At 45.5% G+C, this 17,754-nt stretch overlaps 2 protein-coding genes across 4 annotated transcripts in view; both read right to left on the bottom strand.

The window, feature by feature from the left end:
* The window catches only part of EHMT2 (euchromatic histone lysine methyltransferase 2), a 66,434-nt gene extending 56,035 nt beyond the window's left edge, over positions 1-10,399 (bottom strand). Inside the window, exons 1-2 of one of the 3 annotated variants that reach the window (XM_087952880.1) lie at positions 10,274-10,399; positions 79-142 (exon numbers count right to left, since the gene is read on the bottom strand). In XM_087952880.1, coding sequence (XP_087809006.1) covers positions 79-142; positions 10,274-10,306 — 97 coding nt within the window. In that variant the 5' untranslated portion in view covers positions 10,307-10,399. Of the gene's footprint in view, positions 1-78; positions 143-4,487; positions 4,974-6,788; positions 6,875-10,273 lie in introns of those variants that run through there. The other 2 variants (XM_087952881.1, XM_087952882.1) reach the window with 2 other exon arrangements.
* Positions 8,147-17,353, bottom strand: ZBTB12 (zinc finger and BTB domain containing 12). The gene is given in 4 exon segments (XM_087953158.1): positions 8,147-12,412; positions 12,414-13,023; positions 14,504-15,076; positions 17,083-17,353. Coding segments are annotated over 3 exon segments (1,527 nt in total). The 5' UTR covers positions 15,001-15,076; positions 17,083-17,353; the 3' UTR covers positions 8,147-11,992.
* Between the last annotated feature and the right edge of the window lie 401 nt (positions 17,354-17,754).

The raw sequence follows: 17,754 nt of genomic DNA, 5'->3' as shown, positions 1-17,754 counted from the left end.
TGGAGTCAGTGGGGTTCAAATCAGGGCTGCAGAGGAAAGCAGCACCTTCCCCAGCTTCTAATCTTCCATAAAACTTACCTATTTCGCCTGCTTCAACTTCCACCACAGCCGACGCCCCCGCTAATCCCCGATGGGCGTCATCCTGAGGGAGGGGAAATAAACAGCGATTCAAAACTCAAGATTAATTTGCAAATGTTTATCTGGATTTACATGAAATACTAATCGTGGTTTATTTCACCATGGTTCATTACAGAGGAGATAACAGAGATACCAATGACTTCTCCGGAAGTTCGTGAGGTTGACATATTAGACATATTTTTAGGGTTCTGAAATGGGCTGAAGGAGAACGTATCTTTTATTTCAATATTAACATGCTTCTATCTTTCAAGTGCTAATTTTTATGCATACACATATTTATATTTTGTTCCCAATCACAAGCATGCAATCTGCTATCGTGGGAAAACATGGTGATAGATGAATTATAATCAAACTTGAGTCTCAGCTAAACATCCCCCAATAATCAACCAAGCTCCATTCAACATTTCCTAATATATTACAGATATAAGTCACAAAGCCATTTTTTCTTTGCTTGGTCATGATTTAATGTTATAGGAACAATCATCACTGTTTTTAGTCTATACGATTCTGCACAATCCCAAGCTGTGGAATGTTTTAAAAACCATGATTAAATTGTAGGCTAGTTAGCACCCACCCCTCTCCTAGAAAAATGAAATATGCTGGGAAATATTTAAAAGGCAGGATATTTCCCCTAAAAAGAGTAGAAACTCAAGAGCAGAAACACCTCAGAAGCAGAAGCTCACCCCCCCACCTTTGTTAATAGGTGGCCATTAAGGCCTGGGCCAGAATACTTTACAAAACAAAGATCTCCAGGTAAAGGTATAGCAATTGCCCAAGAACCCTTTCAGTACATCCTCATCCAGCAAGGCTCAACCAAGTCTGGAACTCAGGGCAGCCTACAAAGTTAGTTAAGACCCTCACTCCTGGGAGTCTGACAGCCAATGGGATACATTTCTTGCACAGGAACAGGAAACACTATGGTAGGGCCCAACAGAGGGTATATAAAGGTGTCTCAGTATCTTGGCTGGCCCTTCTTGATCTTTTCCTTCACCTTGAAGCATGTGATCACCCATTTCACTTTGGAGCTTCAAGCCATGTGGTCCTGCTGTCCACCATTAAACCATCTTTCCTAACAGCCTCCATGTGTCCAGTGTCTTTTCCCCCCACTTGGAACTGATCCCAGAAGGATATTTCTTCCAACACTAGCATACAATGCAAACCCAACAACTAAAAACACCAACTTTCTTAATGCATCCTACACTAAAACAAGGCTTCAGATTCAACCCCTTCTTCCTCAACAAAAATATTAAGTTTGGTTCCCCCCCCCTCTTTTAATTTCTCTCCAACCTTAGCTAAGGTGTTAGAATTCTTCTGACCCATTTCCCGCAGAGGAACGATTCAAGCCTTCTTCCCTCCAGCCAATGAAAGTATAATTTATTGTCAATTACCTAAGCCCGTTCACCTGTTCTACCAATCCAACCCCTACAACAATACAAGATGGCTTTATTTAGCTCCTTCCCATTTCGCCCTATTGATTTTTAAGTCAAAAGATCCATCACAGCCCTTTTGTTGCTTCTAAATAGTGGTGATAGTAAGGATTCTCCTAATTCTCTTTAAATCCTTGACTTAAAAACATTCGTTTAGTTACAGTTTAAAATTATAACAGCAAAAAAAAGTAGCTTATGATTGGTTCTTGCAGTTACAACCTTTGCAACATCCCCGCTCTTAAATGGTAAATAAAAATAAAAATCAGGTGCTCATATTTATGATGGTTGCAGTGTCCTGGGAGTTCACACAATCATCTTTTGTGACCTTCTGATAGGCCAAGGATTTCAAACTTGGCAAGTTTAAGACTAGTGGACTTCAACTCCCAGAATTCCTGAGCTAACATGACTGGAGGAGGAATTTTGGGAGTTGAAGTCCACAAGTCTCAAAGCTGTCAATTTTGAAGACCCCTGTGATAGGCAGTCAATGGGAAAACCAGAATCACTTAACCGGCTCACTAACTTAACAACTGCAGTGATTCACTTAACAGAGATTGCAGGGTCTTGAGGTCATGTCACTTGTGATCTTCCCATCATCAGTGCTGCCAGTCAATGTGGGGTTTGCTTCCTGTTATTGTTAACTACTGCTGTGCCAATGTTGGTAGGGATGTGATTTTCTCCTTAGTAGTTCCTTAATTAAGGCATTGTCTTCTGCTTTTTTTCAACTAATCCTGCAGTAATGGAACCACAGAGAAAAGTATATTGCCACCAACATTGGCAGGACAAATTGCTGTATATAAATAGGGAGCAAACCCCACATTCACTTGTACTGATGATGTTATCCAGTTGCAAACATCTGCAAGCAAACTCAGAAAACACTAAGGACTCCATAAATTACAACTGTATTTTGTATTCAATGTCAGGATGCCAATAGGTGATAGTAGCAGCTGCTTGATGACATCACAATTGAGAGACCGGGCTAGGACTGAAAAAAAATAAAATGGAGGAGCACACCCTCTTAAAGGCATAGGAAATAAAGAGACTCTTAATCCATCATGCAACCCTTCTGGGAAAGAAATTCACAAGCTTCCAGGAAACCCAAATTAACATTAAATAAAGGGATGGCATACCCTAATTTTTGCCATCAAAACTCAGTTTTAAAAAAATCTAACTGAATCTTCTTTGATTGTGCTTTGCATGTTAAGAGGATGGACAACGCCATAAGAATTTTTATTTTGGCATCAATGTCACTGACTGCAATAGACTTTAAATTAAGGCTTACAGTTTAGATAGTCTGGACATCCAAGGTAGTTTATATTCCAATAAGAAGCAAACTTCTAAGTGCTGTTGATAATGTTTGGTGGAATGTGTTTAATTGCCCCCATATCAGAGCTTGTTAGCTGACCTTTACAATTAGCATGCCAGAAACACAACCAAGATGTACACTTTAGCATGCTCGCATATATATTGACTTTCTCTGGATTTATTAATTGCTGGTTGTAGATCCACAAATAGAAAACTTTGTTCTACAAATCATGGCTGGTTCTAAGTTTCTTGCCAATTTTTGTTCCTTTGGCAACCTTAGCAACTTTATGTGCAGACTTCAACTCCCAGGATTCCCTAGCCATCATGGGGAAGCCTGGGAGTTGAAATCCTCCTATCCTATCTTTTCTTCAAGATAAAAAAAACAAAACCCAAAGTCAAGATAAAGATTTTAAAAAAAAACCAGAGCCTTTTGAAAAAGCACATTTGAAACAACCATGACCTGGAGGACTGACAATCTCCACAGATTATCTTAAAAGTTGCCAAGGTTGAAAAGCACTGTTCTGGCTTCTACTTCAGAAAATAATGGATAACTATAGCCTGAATTTACAAGAAGCAGGGAATTCTGGGAGTTGAAGTCCACACATCTCAAAGGGGCCAAAGTTGAGAAGCACTTAGCCACTTAGAACAAGGGTCTTCAAACTTGGCAAATTTAAGACTTGTGGACTTCAACTCCCAGAATTCCTGAGCTAACATGACTGGAGGCGGAATTCTGGGAGTTGAAGTCCACAAGTCTTAAAGCTGTCAAGTTTGAAGACTTAACCTTGAGAAAACTGTGGAAACACACCTATGAGGGCAGGTTGCCTTTAAACTGGCTAACATCTGGACTGATGACGTCCTGCCCCTTAAAGACCTTTCTCTAGCCAGTCCAAGCTGCCCAGTATTATAATACAATAATACAAACCCTATAAAAGCTGAGTAGAAAACAAAACAGTGGAATGTGGTAGTTGTTACGGGAGAGAAGGTAGTGTTTTTTGGAAATAAAACAATGGGAAGCAGCGTAGGGCTAACAGGAATATTGTTCTTTAGTAGTAAGCATCACAAACTGCAGTAGTCTACTACTAGTAATAGTAATAGTAGACTATTACAATTTGTGAGGCCTACTGCTAAAGGACAATTCAGAGTTCTTAGGAACAGACCTGGGGAAGTTGTAAGAACTGTGAGCACCAGCCATTTTGTGTGTGTGTGTGTGTGTGTGTGTGTGTGTGTGTGTTGCTTAAAGGCCAAGGATGCTTGTGTTGTCTCTGGAGTTTTGGGAGCCTACTGACTTTGGGATTTTAAAATAAATAATTTTTATCTATTTTTATCGGTAAAAGAACCTGTGACAAAGTGGTATCAGAAGCGGAATATCCAAAGAGTGCTATATCAGACCCAAAGGGGCAATCACACAAGTGGTAGCGGCAATTTAATATACACCAAATGAAAACAAACATCCAACTAAGGTTTAAAAAGGGTGCAAAAGGAAGGGGGTCCTTGCAGATCGCAGGTTTTGCTGAATTTGCTCAGCTGACGTCCTGCTTGAGGAAACCAGACCCCACACCAGAACTTACACCAAATACACTGACATGGACAAGGGTCCTGGTTACTTGAAGAACATCTCACCCTTATGGCTTGCCCCACTGGTGCTGGCAAAGCAGGATGCTGTGGATCCCATCAATCAAGGAATTTCGGCTGGTGGAGTCCAGAAGGGCCTTCTCTGCCATGGCCCACAGTCCTTTGAAATATCTCGGTGCCTAAGGTGAGATTGGTTCCCATCCTCCTGACTTGACTGCAAGAGCCTGAAGCCCTGGCTCTGCCAGTTGGCTTGAGACCCCAATGGGGGAGCATCAAATCTGAGGGGGTTGATTGACCAATAGCAACTCCCAGTTCATGCCCCCCCATACATTGTTCTATTGCTCCCCATCTTTCAGTTTTAGTTATTTGTATTTCTATTGTGATTTTACACACATTTGTATCACTATATCACTATGTGTATATGTATGTATGTCTGTCTGTCCTTGGTGCTCCATTGGATGATTTAAGGCAAGAGTCTTCAAACTTGACAAGTTTAAGACTTGTGGACTTCAACTCCCAGAATTCCTGAGCTAACACGACTGGAGGAGAAATTCTGGGAGTTGAAGTCCACAAGTCTTAAAGCTGTCAAGTTTGAAGACCCCTGATTTAAGGGGAGCCAAATCTCTCTCCTTTTTGGATTTGACAAAAGGATACTGACAAATCCCACCGAATACCAATCCAGAGAGAAGACTGTGATTATTATGCAAAAGACAGAACTCTCTGTCATGTTTTCAGGAGACAGGAGGAAAAAAAATAGTGTATTTGAAATTACAAAGATGTAGATTTTGTTTGGACATCAGAAAAACAAACAAACCTTCTAACGGCAAAATTTATTCAACAATGGAAAAGGTTTCTCCCAGAGGTGGAGGGCTCCAACTGGGTGACCTTGGGCCGGTCCTTCTCTCCAGCTCAAGGAAGCAGACAATGGTAAGCCACTTCAGAAATCTTGCCCCCCCCACAAATTGCAGATATTTGTCAAGGAGTCAAACACTGACTAGAAGGCACAGGAACAAAATGTTGCATGAAGTTGGGGTGACTAAATGATCTCTTAAGATTCCTCCCAATTTCTCCATTCTATGATTGTTATGTGAATCGGATCATCTCAGTAAATCATTATGCGACTGGTTTAGCATTTTCCCCAATTCATATTCCATTCATATCACCAGCTGCATGAACATGGGCAGCAAGAGAGCATGGGCAGAAAGAACAGCCACCAAATGCAACTCGGTGGAACCATCAGGTAATCCTCGATTTACAACAGTTATTGACCGTTCAAAGTTTACACCAGCACTGAAAAACGTGACTTGTGACCATTTCCTCCCACTTACATCCTTGCAACCCCACCATGGTCATGTGATTTACATTTGGATGCTTGACCCTTCACTCACATTTATGACAGTCGCAGTGTCTCGGGCGCACGTTTTTTGTGACCTCCCCCCACAAGCAAAGTCAATGGGGGAAACCCAATTCACTTAACAACCGTGCCACTCGTTTAAGAACTGCAGCGATTCCCTTTAACAAAGGCGGCGAGAAAAAAAAACCGTGGCAAAACAGGTCCAAACCACAACTTCCCCAACGTCTCCCTCAGCAACATAAATCGTTGGGCTCCATTCCGGTCATAAATTGAGGACCACCTGTACTTTTAATCGCATTCTAAGGTGGTCTCAAGATGAAGGCACCAACCTTCAACAAAGAGCCAACGGTCTCTTGGGGCAAAGCTGGGGGAGGTCGAGGACGGAAAAGGGGCTGGCCCTTAAAAGCCAGAAAGATGCACGCGGGTTCTTAAAACGCCACCGGGGCTGCAGGCTGGGGTTAAGAAGAAACGTGCCCGTCGGTCGTGAGAAAAGAAGATCGGGTGACACGAGGCGATGGGGGGGAGGACGGGCAAGCTTAGCACACGCTTCAAAGGAAGCGGGTCCCTTTTAGCCCCGATTGCCACGGATTCCTAAATTTTTTACAGTGGATCCGGAAAGGATCCCAGGCTCCAAACCCACCCACCCACCCACCCAGCGCCTCCTTCTCTTTGCACCCAGAGAAGCTGGCCGGGCCAAGCGGTTAAATTGCACCCCCCGCTCCCTCCTCCAGCTGCGGTCCAGGTGGAAAATGCACCCTCCTTTCTTTCTTTTTTTTTTTTTTTGCATTTCCTAAGCGCGTTGCAAAGCAGCCCCTCCCCGCGTGCCCGATCGAGGCCGAAAGGAGGCGGCAAAGCCGGGCGGGGGTGGGAGGTGGGAAACCCGAGGAATTCCTGCCGCTCCTCAGCCCGATTCGCACGATCGTTGGTGCAATTCCCGCCAACGCCGCCCGGATCCTCCGTCTCCCGGCCCCCACCCTCCCCTCCGCGACCCAAACCTGAGCGACTCCCGCTCCGACATCATCCATGGCCTCGCGCGGCGGTGGCAGCAGCACAGCCGGCCCCTGCGCTGACGTCACGCTCCCGGGGCGAAGGAAGGAGGGGAGGGGAGGGAGGGGAGCCCCTTAAAGGGGCAGCGCTTCCATTCATCCGGCTCAGACAAAGAGCGAGGAGGAATTCCCGCTCGCTATCTATTCAGGCCGAGCTTGTCCGCGAGTCTCCCTTTGGAAGCTTTCCCGTATCCGGTTATTACCGGATCTCTTCAGGATCCTTCCCAGTATTTCCAGCCGCCGAAAGCCACGGGGGGGCTGGGGCTGATCGGTGGGCATCGAACATGCAACGGAGTATGTTTGGGGTGCTAAGACTGCGACCCCCATAACCCCCAGCCCTCGTGCCTTTCGCCGGCTGGAAATATTAGGAAGGGTCCTAGCAGATCCTGTACAACCGGATTGGGGAAACCTGAATTCCTGCCTTTCGATGGGGGGGGAGGAGGGAAGACTGCGGTCCCCATAATCCCCAGCCCCCGCGGCTGGGCATAGTATCCGTTCTAGAGTTTAGAACCCAAACTTTTTTAGAATTCTTTATTGGCCAAGTGTGATTGGACACATTAAGGGATTTGTCTTGAAACTTATACAAAAGCGTAACTTAGAAAGGGGGTGTTTGAAATCTGTGTTTTCATGTTTACTCAGAAAAATACCACTGTTTCATCTAAACAGAAAAGTTTACACGGATTCGGTGGAGCATCGAACATGCTACTTAATATATTTGGGGTGACCCCTCTGCCCCATCTCCTGGCACCCAGGATAAACAAGTTATTGTGTGTGGGGGGGAGGAGTGCAAAGAAAAAAAGATCCAGGGAGAACAGAATCTGATTTGTGGGATCCCTAGTGCCCTGGACTTGTCTGTTTGCTCCCAGACGTCTCATTACCCTGCAAGGTAACATAATCAGAGAACTCATTTGCTTTTTTTTACATCTGTGGTACACTTGGAAGGGGATCTACTCAACACTACCAGAGCTTTTATTAATACTTGCTGGCATGGGCAGTTCATAAGACTTGTTTCCATTTGCCCACCTGTAAATATGCTCACCTGTAAACAAGCACTTAAATGGTGGCAAGGGGCACATAAGACCAGTCATTTCCTAAACAACTGGGCAATAAGCCTTTCTGGGGTTGAACTGCCTTTGGTGTGGCAGGTTTAATTGAGGTTCATTTGACCATGTCTGAATGGGTGATTCTGCAAACTGAAGTCTACCCGATCAATTCTCCTCTTAAAATCTGGAAGTCAAGAGGACATCCAGCAAAGGACTCTGAAATTTTGGTCCCCTTCCCCAATGAAATCCAGTCAACAACAGGAGCACCAGTATTATGGTTGGTTTTATTTTTATTTTTTTAAGAATAAAATAAAATGGGGGGAAAAAAAACTAGTTAGGGTCCATGGGATCAAAGTCATGGCAAGGGAAATATCCCCCATTCCCACACTTGTGGCAGCCGTTCCAGCGTGATTCAATGCAGGTTGCCCTTTTCACTACTGAATATACAATACAGCAATCCAGAACAATTCAATTCCCAGCTGGGTTGGTTTTTAAACGTGTTTTTTTTTCTAGCCCTCAAGATAATTGATAAAAGTGCATGGGTAGCATCCAAAAAGCCATTAACTGCCTTTCCAATGAACAAGCCTTAAGATTCTGTACTTGCAACATTTCTTATCCTACAGCCCCGTTTCATCAACTTTTCCAATTTCTACAGACTGCAAAATCCATCTTTTCAAAGATTAGCATGTTGATTACTTTTAAGCATGAAGTATTCACTGTCTTCGTAAGGATGCTCCCAAAACTTTCTGTCGGAGTCACAAATTATAGGGATGGTTTAGGTTTCGTGAGTTGTGAGAACTCTTCATCAACTATGGTTTGTTCAGTAAACGAAGTTTACAATAATTCCTGCTTAGCACAATATGTGAATAGAACCGTGAAGATTTATGGTGATTTCATTAATGGGAAAGTAGCCAAATAATAATTATGCAATACTGGAAAGGATGAATCTATGCCAAATCTACAGCTGTGGATATTTTAAGTTCCCTGCACTGAAAAGAGACCTCAGCTGGTATTAGAAAGCAAAGCCTTCTAAAATCTAAATAAGTCAGCTTATTACTTGGATGGGACCACTAGAAAAATTCCAGGACTGTAGATTTTTTTTTTTTTTTGAGAATGAAACCTCCTGAAAGAAGACAAGAAGAATCAAGTTCCATGCCAAGAACAAAAAGGACACGGATATGATCATGAAATGACTGGGGATCAAGGCCTAATTTTACTACTCTTTAGCAACATCTGAATTAGTTCTTGACAAAAGAGGGAAGAGCACCCTTAAACCACCTGATCAAATTTGCTTGAGATTTCTAGACGGTTAAAAAGTTATTCTTTCTCTATAATGGTACATAGTCACTATCCTATTAAACAGCGTTTTGTAATGTGTGAACAGCACTGAGCCCAAGATCTGTTTTTTTGGTTTTCTTTCTGTACAGGTAAACCTCGACTTAAAATTCATTTAGTGACCATTCAAAGTTACAATGGCACTGAAAAAAGCGACTTATGACCATTTTTCATACTTATGACCTTTGCAGCATTCCCCATGGTCATGCGATCAAAATTCAGATGCTTGGCAACTGATTCATATTTATGACCGTTGCTGTGTCCCAAGGTAACCTGATCAACTTCTGTGACTTTCTAACAAAGTCAAGGGGGAAGCCACATTCACATAACCCTTTTACTAACTTATCCACTGCAGTGATTTACGTAACAACGGTGGCAAGAAAGGTCATGTAATGGGGCAAAAAAACAAATGTCTCACAGAACATAAATTTTGGGCTCAACTCTGGTCATAAGTCGTGGACTACCTGTACTGATTCTGCTTAAAAGAAAAAAAAATGATAACACTTGTTATTTTTGAATAGAAAATGCTCCATGTTTTCCAGAACATCTGGTGCTCATAATACACCAAATACCCTGGAAAATACCCTAGAACAGGGGTCTCCAACCTTGGCCACTTGAAGACTTGTGGACTTCAACTCCCAGAATCCCTCAGCCAGCAAAGCGGCTGAGGATTCTGGGAGTTGAAGTCCACAAGTCTTCAAGTGGCCAAGGTTGGAGACCCTGCCCTAGAAAAGCCAAATTATGTGACAACAGCAAGCTACTCAGAGCTTGTTTTGCCTCTCTTGGGTGAGCAGAAAGGGGCCATCAAAACCCGCAAAGGCCTGGTCTCCATCTTGAACGCCATGTTTATGCTGATAGCCATGTGATCAAAGAACTTCCTTCATGTTGGCTGTTCTTACCAAATGTCTCAGGAGGATGAATTGCTCTATTTCTGCGGTACAATTATGGAGGAGGAGCCGAGGAGAACCGGCCCTATGACTTCCTCCAGCAGATCCCTCGCTCCTCTGCCATTTCCTGTTGAATTATTGCCTTTTTCTAAAAAATATACATATATACCTGGGTTAAATGGCAGTAGGCGGCCGTTCCCATCAAACGCCACAGTGGAGGCTTTCTTTTGACATCCAAACGATGTCCAATTCAGCAATTGTCACCCGTGAAGTTTAGGTGGCTGCCAACTTTTCCTTCCACCATTTTCAGGTTCTCGAAGGCTTCGGGTATTCAAAAGCCTCGTCTGTGAAGTCTTTTCTAAAGGTGTTCTTGTGGCTGATGACAAGACGATCGGGGAGAAGGTCCAAGGCCACAGATGGCTGGCAGCATGTACCAACTGCATTTGAACGTTGGTGGAGAGCAATCTCCTGTATGCCACAAGGCTTCAGGTTTTTTTTCCCCCCACCCAGTTTCTTTGGCTGAGATAGTTCCAGGTCTCATCCATCTCAGTAGGGAAGGAAGAGGTATCTCAAGTGAGATTTCCCCTTGGAACAACCCATAGCCACAATCCTACTATGCCTACTTGGATGGCAGCTCTGTCCACTGTCATAGGATGTCTGAACAAACTCTGGATAGGACTGGGCTGTAAAAGAGGTAGCCATTTTATTTATTTTTTGATAAAGGGCCATATGGATCCTGTGAGGGATTTCAATAAAGCTGGAAGGGACCTTGGAGGTCTTCTAGTCCAGCTCTCTTGCTCAAGCAGAAGGCCCTATACCATTTCAGACAAGTGGCTGTCCAATCTCTTCATTAAAAACCTCCAGTGATGAAGCAGCCACAACTTCTGAAGGCAAAGCTGTTCCACTGGTTAATTGTCCTCACCGCTAGAAAGTTTCTCCTTAATTCCAGGTCGCTTCTCTCCTTGGTTAGTTTCCATCCATTGTTTCTTGCCCTGCCTTCTGGTGCTTTGGAAAATAGATTGGCCCTTTCTTCTTTGTGGCAGCCTCTCAAATACTGGAATACTGCTATCATGTCACCCCTAGCCCTTGTTTTCCCTAGACTAGCCAAACCCAAATCCTGCAACCATTCATGTTTTAGTCTCCAAGCCTTTGATCATCTTAGTTGCTCTTCTTTGCACTTTCCCCCAAAGTCTCAACATCTTTTTTGTAACGTGGTGACCAAAACTGGATGCAGTATTGCAGGTGTGGCCTTAGTAAGGCTTTATATAGCAGTACTAATACTTTCCGCCTGTTTGGACAACCAAGGATTGTATTAGCTTTTCAGGCTGCTGCCGCACACTGCTGACTCATGTTTAAGTCATCGTCTACCAGGACTCCGAGGCCCCTCTCAGAGTTATGGTTTTTTGAGCCAGGTTTTGCCTAATCTGTACTTGTACCTTTGGTTTTTCCTGCCCAGATGTAAAATCTTGCTCTTCTCCACATTAAATGTCACGTTGTTGGATTGGGCCCACTGTTCAAGTCTGTCAAGATCTTTTTGGATCCTGAGCTTGTCTTCTGGAGCGATGGATGAGGACAGATCCCAGGAACCCCATCTCCTCATGCCTTCTATTCGAACTAATTAGATCCTGTTCACTTCCCGGACTATCCAGGAGCTTCACTTCATGTACGGTCTACTCTGCTAATCCACTAGGCCCTTCCCACACCCATCCAAAGAATCCAGGGCTTCCACCCTCTATCACACTAGCACTAATCCTATCCCACAAAACTCGGGGATCCTGGCTCGTTACCCCTACAACTAATCCCTACAGCCCACGTCCCTCCCTCAGAGCTCAGGAGTCTCCCCCACCCCCCTTTTCTACTTCCCACCGCTACCCGACTTCCTCCTCCTTCAACGTATGAGGACGTTGATCTCGGTCACGCTGGCCTCCATGACGTTCTCCGCCGTGGTCTTGCCGTGCTGTTCCTTGAGGTGGCGGCGAATGGCGGGCTTGTGGGCAAAGCGCACGTCGCAGTAGGAGCAGCGGTAGGGCCTCTCGCCGCTGTGGAGGTTCATGTGATCGTGCAGCGTGGACTTCTGGGTGAAGCACTTCCCGCAGATGGTGCAGGAGTGGGACTTCACCCCGCGGTGGACATTCATGTGCCGGTTGAGGTTGCTGCTGTGGTTGAACTGCTTGCCACACCGAGGGCACATGAAAATGAAGTGATGGGCCCGCATGTGGAAGACCAGCTTCTCCACCCCTTGGAAGACTTCCTCACATTTGGTGCAGCAGATGATCCTAGAGATCCCGCTACCTCCCCCCAAGGGTTCCCGAACTGCCCCCTCTCCCAACCGCAGGAAAGGTGGAGAAAGGACGGCCGCTCAGTCCTGCGAGGACCAGACCCATCCCACCGCTGCTGCTCTGGCACTCGGCCGCAACGGCTGCTGCCTCGCTGGTCTCCTCCAAATAGCCTCCCCCAGGGATGATCAAGAGGCCTTTCCCTACGTCATCCTCAGAGAGGCTGTAGGAGGCCTTGACCACACCGTGCTGAGCTTTCTCTGGTGTAGACTCTGGAGAAGACTCAACGGCTTCCGCCACCGTAGAGTTGACTTGAGGTTCTTCCTGGTCTCCGGATTCGGCTTTGTCCCATCCCGGCAAAGGAGACAATTCCTTGTCCCAAACTTGCTGTGGTGAGCTTTCTTTGTTCCAGCTTTGCTGAGGCGATGTGTCTTTGCTCCAGCTGGTGCTCATCTGCTGCTGTTGCTGCTGCTTCTTCTGCCGCTGGGCCACTTCCATGGCCGATTCGATCTTCACGATGCAGATGTCAGAGACAGAGTCTTCATACCCAAAATCCTCCTCCTGCTCCTCCTCTTCCTCTTCCGCCTTCATCTCCAACTCCTCTTCCAATGGGAACTCCAGCTTAACAGGCCGCTGAATCGACCTATCAACCATAAGAAGACATTGAGAACATTAGAAAGTGGGTAATGCCACTGTTCTTACAAGGAATCAGGCGATTGGTTCATTATTGCAAACCAATAACTCTCAAGTCTAATTAGCTCTATCCATACTCTAGAGCAGGGTGTCCAACCTTTTTTATGCCGCGGCCCGGTACCGGCATCAGCTGGGCGCCGCCATCTTGTTTTGATGAAAAAGTGCTTCCGGTGAGCTTTTTACCCGGAAAAGCCCACCGGAAGCACTTTTCATCAAAACAAGATGGCGGCGCCCAGCAAACCAGCGGCCCGGTAGGATTTATTCCACGGACCGGTACCGGTCCGCGGACCGGTGGTTGGGGACCCCTGCTCTAGAGACAGGCAGCTCTTCTCAACACAGGTAGTCCTTGACTTACAACCAGGAGCCCCCAAATTTCCATTGCTAAGCAAGACAGTCGCAAAATGAATTGGGGGCCCCCTTTTACGACTTTTTCTTACCACAGTTGTTAAAATGAATCGGTGCAGTTGTGAAGTTAATAACACGGTTAAGCGAATACACGGTTTCCCCACTGACGTTGCTGGTCAGATCATCACAAAACGGGACCACGTGACCTTGGGAGACAGCACAAAGCAAGAACGCCAAAATGACGACACAAACCAAGTCGTGTCATCCTATAAACGCCGGGGTCCTGTATTTGTGCCTCTGTACTTGTGCATCTGATGCAAGTACAGGTAGTCCTCCACTCACGACCGTAATTGTTGAGACCCAAATTTCTGTTGCTATGCAAGACGGTTATTAAATGAGCTTTGCCCCCATTTTGTGACCTTCCTTGCTGCAGTTATTGAGTTATTAAGTGCAACACTGCAGCTGTTAGTAACATGGAATAAATATGAGTCAGTTGAATTTTGATCATATGACCACAGGGCTGTTGCGACGGTCATTTAAGTGTGAAAAATGATCAGAAGTCATTTTTTTCAGTGCCGTTCTAACTTTGGACAGTCACTAAATGAACTGTTGTAGGTGGGGGACTATCTGTAATTACACAGGATAGACAAGACTGAAGCAGAGAGCTATTATGGGTTTGGCTGCCTGGACATGGTGCTATTATCTTGCTTACCCAATATATTCCTTAGAGCAGGGATCCTCAAACCTGGTAACTTTCAGACTTGTGGACTTCAAATCCCAGAATTCTCCAGCCAGCTAAAGTTGCCAAATTTGGAGACCTCTGCCTTAGAGCACGCAGTTAAAGAAATACCACTAAGAGCAATTTTAAATAGCTTGCATTGGTCAGCTGGGGTGAGTAAGAATCACCTCTAGGTGACCAGGCTGGAAACTCCCTCCCCCCTTAAAACAATTGGTTCTTTCCATGGATTCCCCCCCCCCTTTTCTTTTAGGAAGGAACTCGGGCTAGTGGCGAAAAGGGCACCCAAACAGGCTAATAACTGTCTTGCACAAGTATTTGCACAAGACTGAGGAATTCTTCAGCAAACCTCTTGCGTGAGTGCACTTTATTGGATGAGGTAGAGCAACCCACAACGCTGGAAGACTTGAATTTCCGGTAGCCTCCAAATTTGGACGTTTCCTCCTTGAGGTTGATCTTGGGTTCGATGAATTGGGACAGGGCATTCCGACATTTCTCCACCACGTGCTCCATCTGGAGGTAGCTGGCAGCGGTCAAATAGTTCACAATGTCCCTGACGGCAAACTCGAGTGCTCCAGTGTAGCAAGAGAGAAGTAGGTCAGCTACAATTTTGGCACTGTGCATGAGAGACACTTGAAGCTCGGAGGAAGGGTTGAGCAGGAACTGATCTCTCAGAAATGGGGAGCAGGCTGCCAAGATGACTTTGTGGCCGCGGAACTTGAGGCTGTCTGCCACGATGGTGACGTCACAGAAACGCTCCTCAAAGCGCAGCTGGTTCATGTTGCGGAGGGTGGCCGCCTCGTGGCCAGGCAGTTGAAAGCGAAGAAGCTCCACGCCAGATGCCATTTTGGCTCTTGCGAGCTGGCCGACTTTCAAACGGGGAGGAGTAATAGAAGAGGCAGAGGGTCGAAGAAAACCAGCACTGTAAAAAAAACAAAAAAAAAAAAAAAAGGGAAGAGGAAGAAGAAAACGAATGTAAGACTTTAAAATAATCTCACTTTGGACAAAGTGCCACAATCCTGCCCTAGACCACCCCCAAGGCTTCACAGAAAGTGCAAAATCTTAATTTATCCAGTTTGGGATTAGCAAGTTGTATGAACCAAGCAGGCAAACCCTATCCAACTAATCATGCTCTAATTGGAGTTACGGAAACTGAAAAAAAAAGCATAATGCTGGCTGAGTTTACACAGTGTGTTGTCATGTGTGTTATGTGTGTGTGTGGATGGATGGATGGATAGATAGATAGATAGGATAGATAGATAGGATAGATAGTCAGATAGATAGCAGTTTATTATCTGCTTTTCTTTTAAAAAGGATCAAAAGATTTTGGATGTGTATATACACACACACACACACCCTAACCTTTTGCTCCTTTTTAAAAGAGCAGATAATAAACTGCTCTATGCCCTAAATTGTGGTTCAAATTGAAACATATCTCAGAAGTAAGTTTGCCTGATTCATAGTACTTACTAAGCTATAAACCAGTTTTACAAACAACCACAGAAATGTTCTAAATCTAGAGTTGACCTGTGTTGCAATACTTCGAACCACCACTAAAAAAAACCACCTGCAAATAAAATTGGTCTCTGCTGCCACCTAATGGTTGGGTGGTGCTCTGCAGTCCAAATACTAGCAACAATACAATTGTTTCCTTAAGGCACTTCCTTCAACTATACCTCAAACTTCTGATTGCTTTATCAATGATATACTGCAGGAATATGGGAGGGGAGGGGAAAAAGCCAAAAAGAACATATTTTTGTTCCCCAAAGCTAAGAGCTATTTGTGACCTCAAACACAGTCTCTATCCCTGTTCACACAACACTTCAAGATTTGATTTCTGGCTTGGGACGTTAAGGGAATCCAGTCAATATTATTCTGCTCTTTAGTTCAGGGTTTGCAATATCGTCTCCAGATCTGGGCTTCCCTTGCAAAATATCAAAGCCTACGTTGCATTTTTTTTGAGGTTGTGCCATGAAGAAGTTATTTTCGGCTTCTATACATTTTCTGCAAGGACGAATATTACATACACCCATACAAAAAAAGAGGGAAGCACCCGTCTAGGCTCGGCTCAATTCCCCAAGTGTTTTCTACGCCCTACTCCTCTTTCACTTCGCTGGCCTGTTACCGTTTAATTTAAAGAGCCGACGTTTCAGGCATCGAGCCAACGGACACGGCTTTTCCAGCACACACGAGCATCTTCCACGTGTGTGCGCCCAACTTACAGCGAACAACTATTCCGCCGCCACAGAAGTTGCAAGCGAGTGCTTGCAAAAAAAAAAAGGAAAATAAAACAAGTGTGGATTAACTTTACGGGCGATGGCTGGGGAGGTATGGCGTTTAATTCCCACCCAAAGGGAAGCGCCGTGGGAAGGGGCAAAACCCCCGCGGTGCGTGTGAAAAGTCTGCCGCGTTGTCCCTCTCGGCTTTCCCAACCAGGCGCCCTCCCAGCTCGCTGGATCAAAGATCGGAAGCGATTCTTCGATTGCAAAGCGCCGCTTTCCAGGCACCGAAGAAAAAAAAGAGAGAAAAAAGGCGGGAATTTTCCCTTCACACTCTCTCTCTTGCAGCACAAAGCCTAACCTGCAACCTTTTCTTTTCTTTTCTTTTCCCGCGCGGGGGTGCAAGAAAGAGGCTTGCACTTTTCTTCCCCTCGTTTGCACGCTTCCCCAACCCCGGGATCTCTCGCGTGCACGCTTGCACACACAAACCACCCCGCTCTGCTGCTGCTGCTGCTGATCCCCGGCTCCCTTTCCCCCGCTTTTGCAAGCTCCTTTCTCCCTTTGCAAAAGAACCAGTTTCGTTTCCTTGCAAAAGAACCGGAGACCCACCTACCCACCCACCCACCCTCTCGTCCCGGGTATAGATCCCCGCCTCACACCACCCCCACCCCCGTTTCCCCAACCTCTTCTTCCCCCCTCCCCACCTCACCTGGATCGCGGTTCCCCCTCTCTTGGAGGAGAGGGGACGGCCCCAAATCGTCCAAAAAAAAAGAAGGAAGCCAACAGAAAGGAATTAAAGGGGCCTCCTTAAAGGGCCAGAAACGAGGGGGAGGCAATATTTGTCAGCCAGATAGAAAAAGAAAGAAGGGGAAGGGGGCGGGGGAAACCCTCCGAAAAGGGTCAATGAAAAGAAGGAGGGAAGAAGCAGAAACAACTTCATTGCATTGTGGGAGAGAATCCACCCGTGGGATCCTTTAAATACCCATCTTCTTCCCCTTTAAGGCCGGTGACGTCATCAACCCGCGCCTGGAGGGCAAGAGGGGAGGGATGTATTCTTCAGCCTCCTCCAAATCACCTTGGCAACTAATCCCTCCCGCTCCTTGGAAACCGCTTTTGTAGAGATGGAGGAGTTTTGGTTTTTCCCCCCCTCCCTTTTTAAAAGAAAATTATGAGGTTTCCAAAGGGGAAAATCAACTGGGAAGAGCCTGAAGTTTTCCCGCTATATGCCGTCTTCGAGATGGCAAGGGTGCAAATCTAGCCTCTGAAACCAGCCCGAAAAGCTCTCCTGCCCTTTCCCAGTTGTCGGGCTGCAAGAAATTTCCTTTTTCTCATCTAAACAACCGGCTTCCCATCGATAAGAGCTTTAAAACTATTTAAGAGA

This window comes from Notechis scutatus, chromosome 2 (genome assembly GCF_049901735.1).
Source record: "Notechis scutatus isolate UNSWTSFEM ecotype Mainland chromosome 2, rNotScu1.2, whole genome shotgun sequence".
NCBI classification, from domain to species: Eukaryota; Metazoa; Chordata; class Lepidosauria; order Squamata; family Elapidae; genus Notechis; species Notechis scutatus.
Note: the sequence above shows the minus strand (reverse complement) of the source record. Positions and strands in the feature narration are given on the sequence as shown.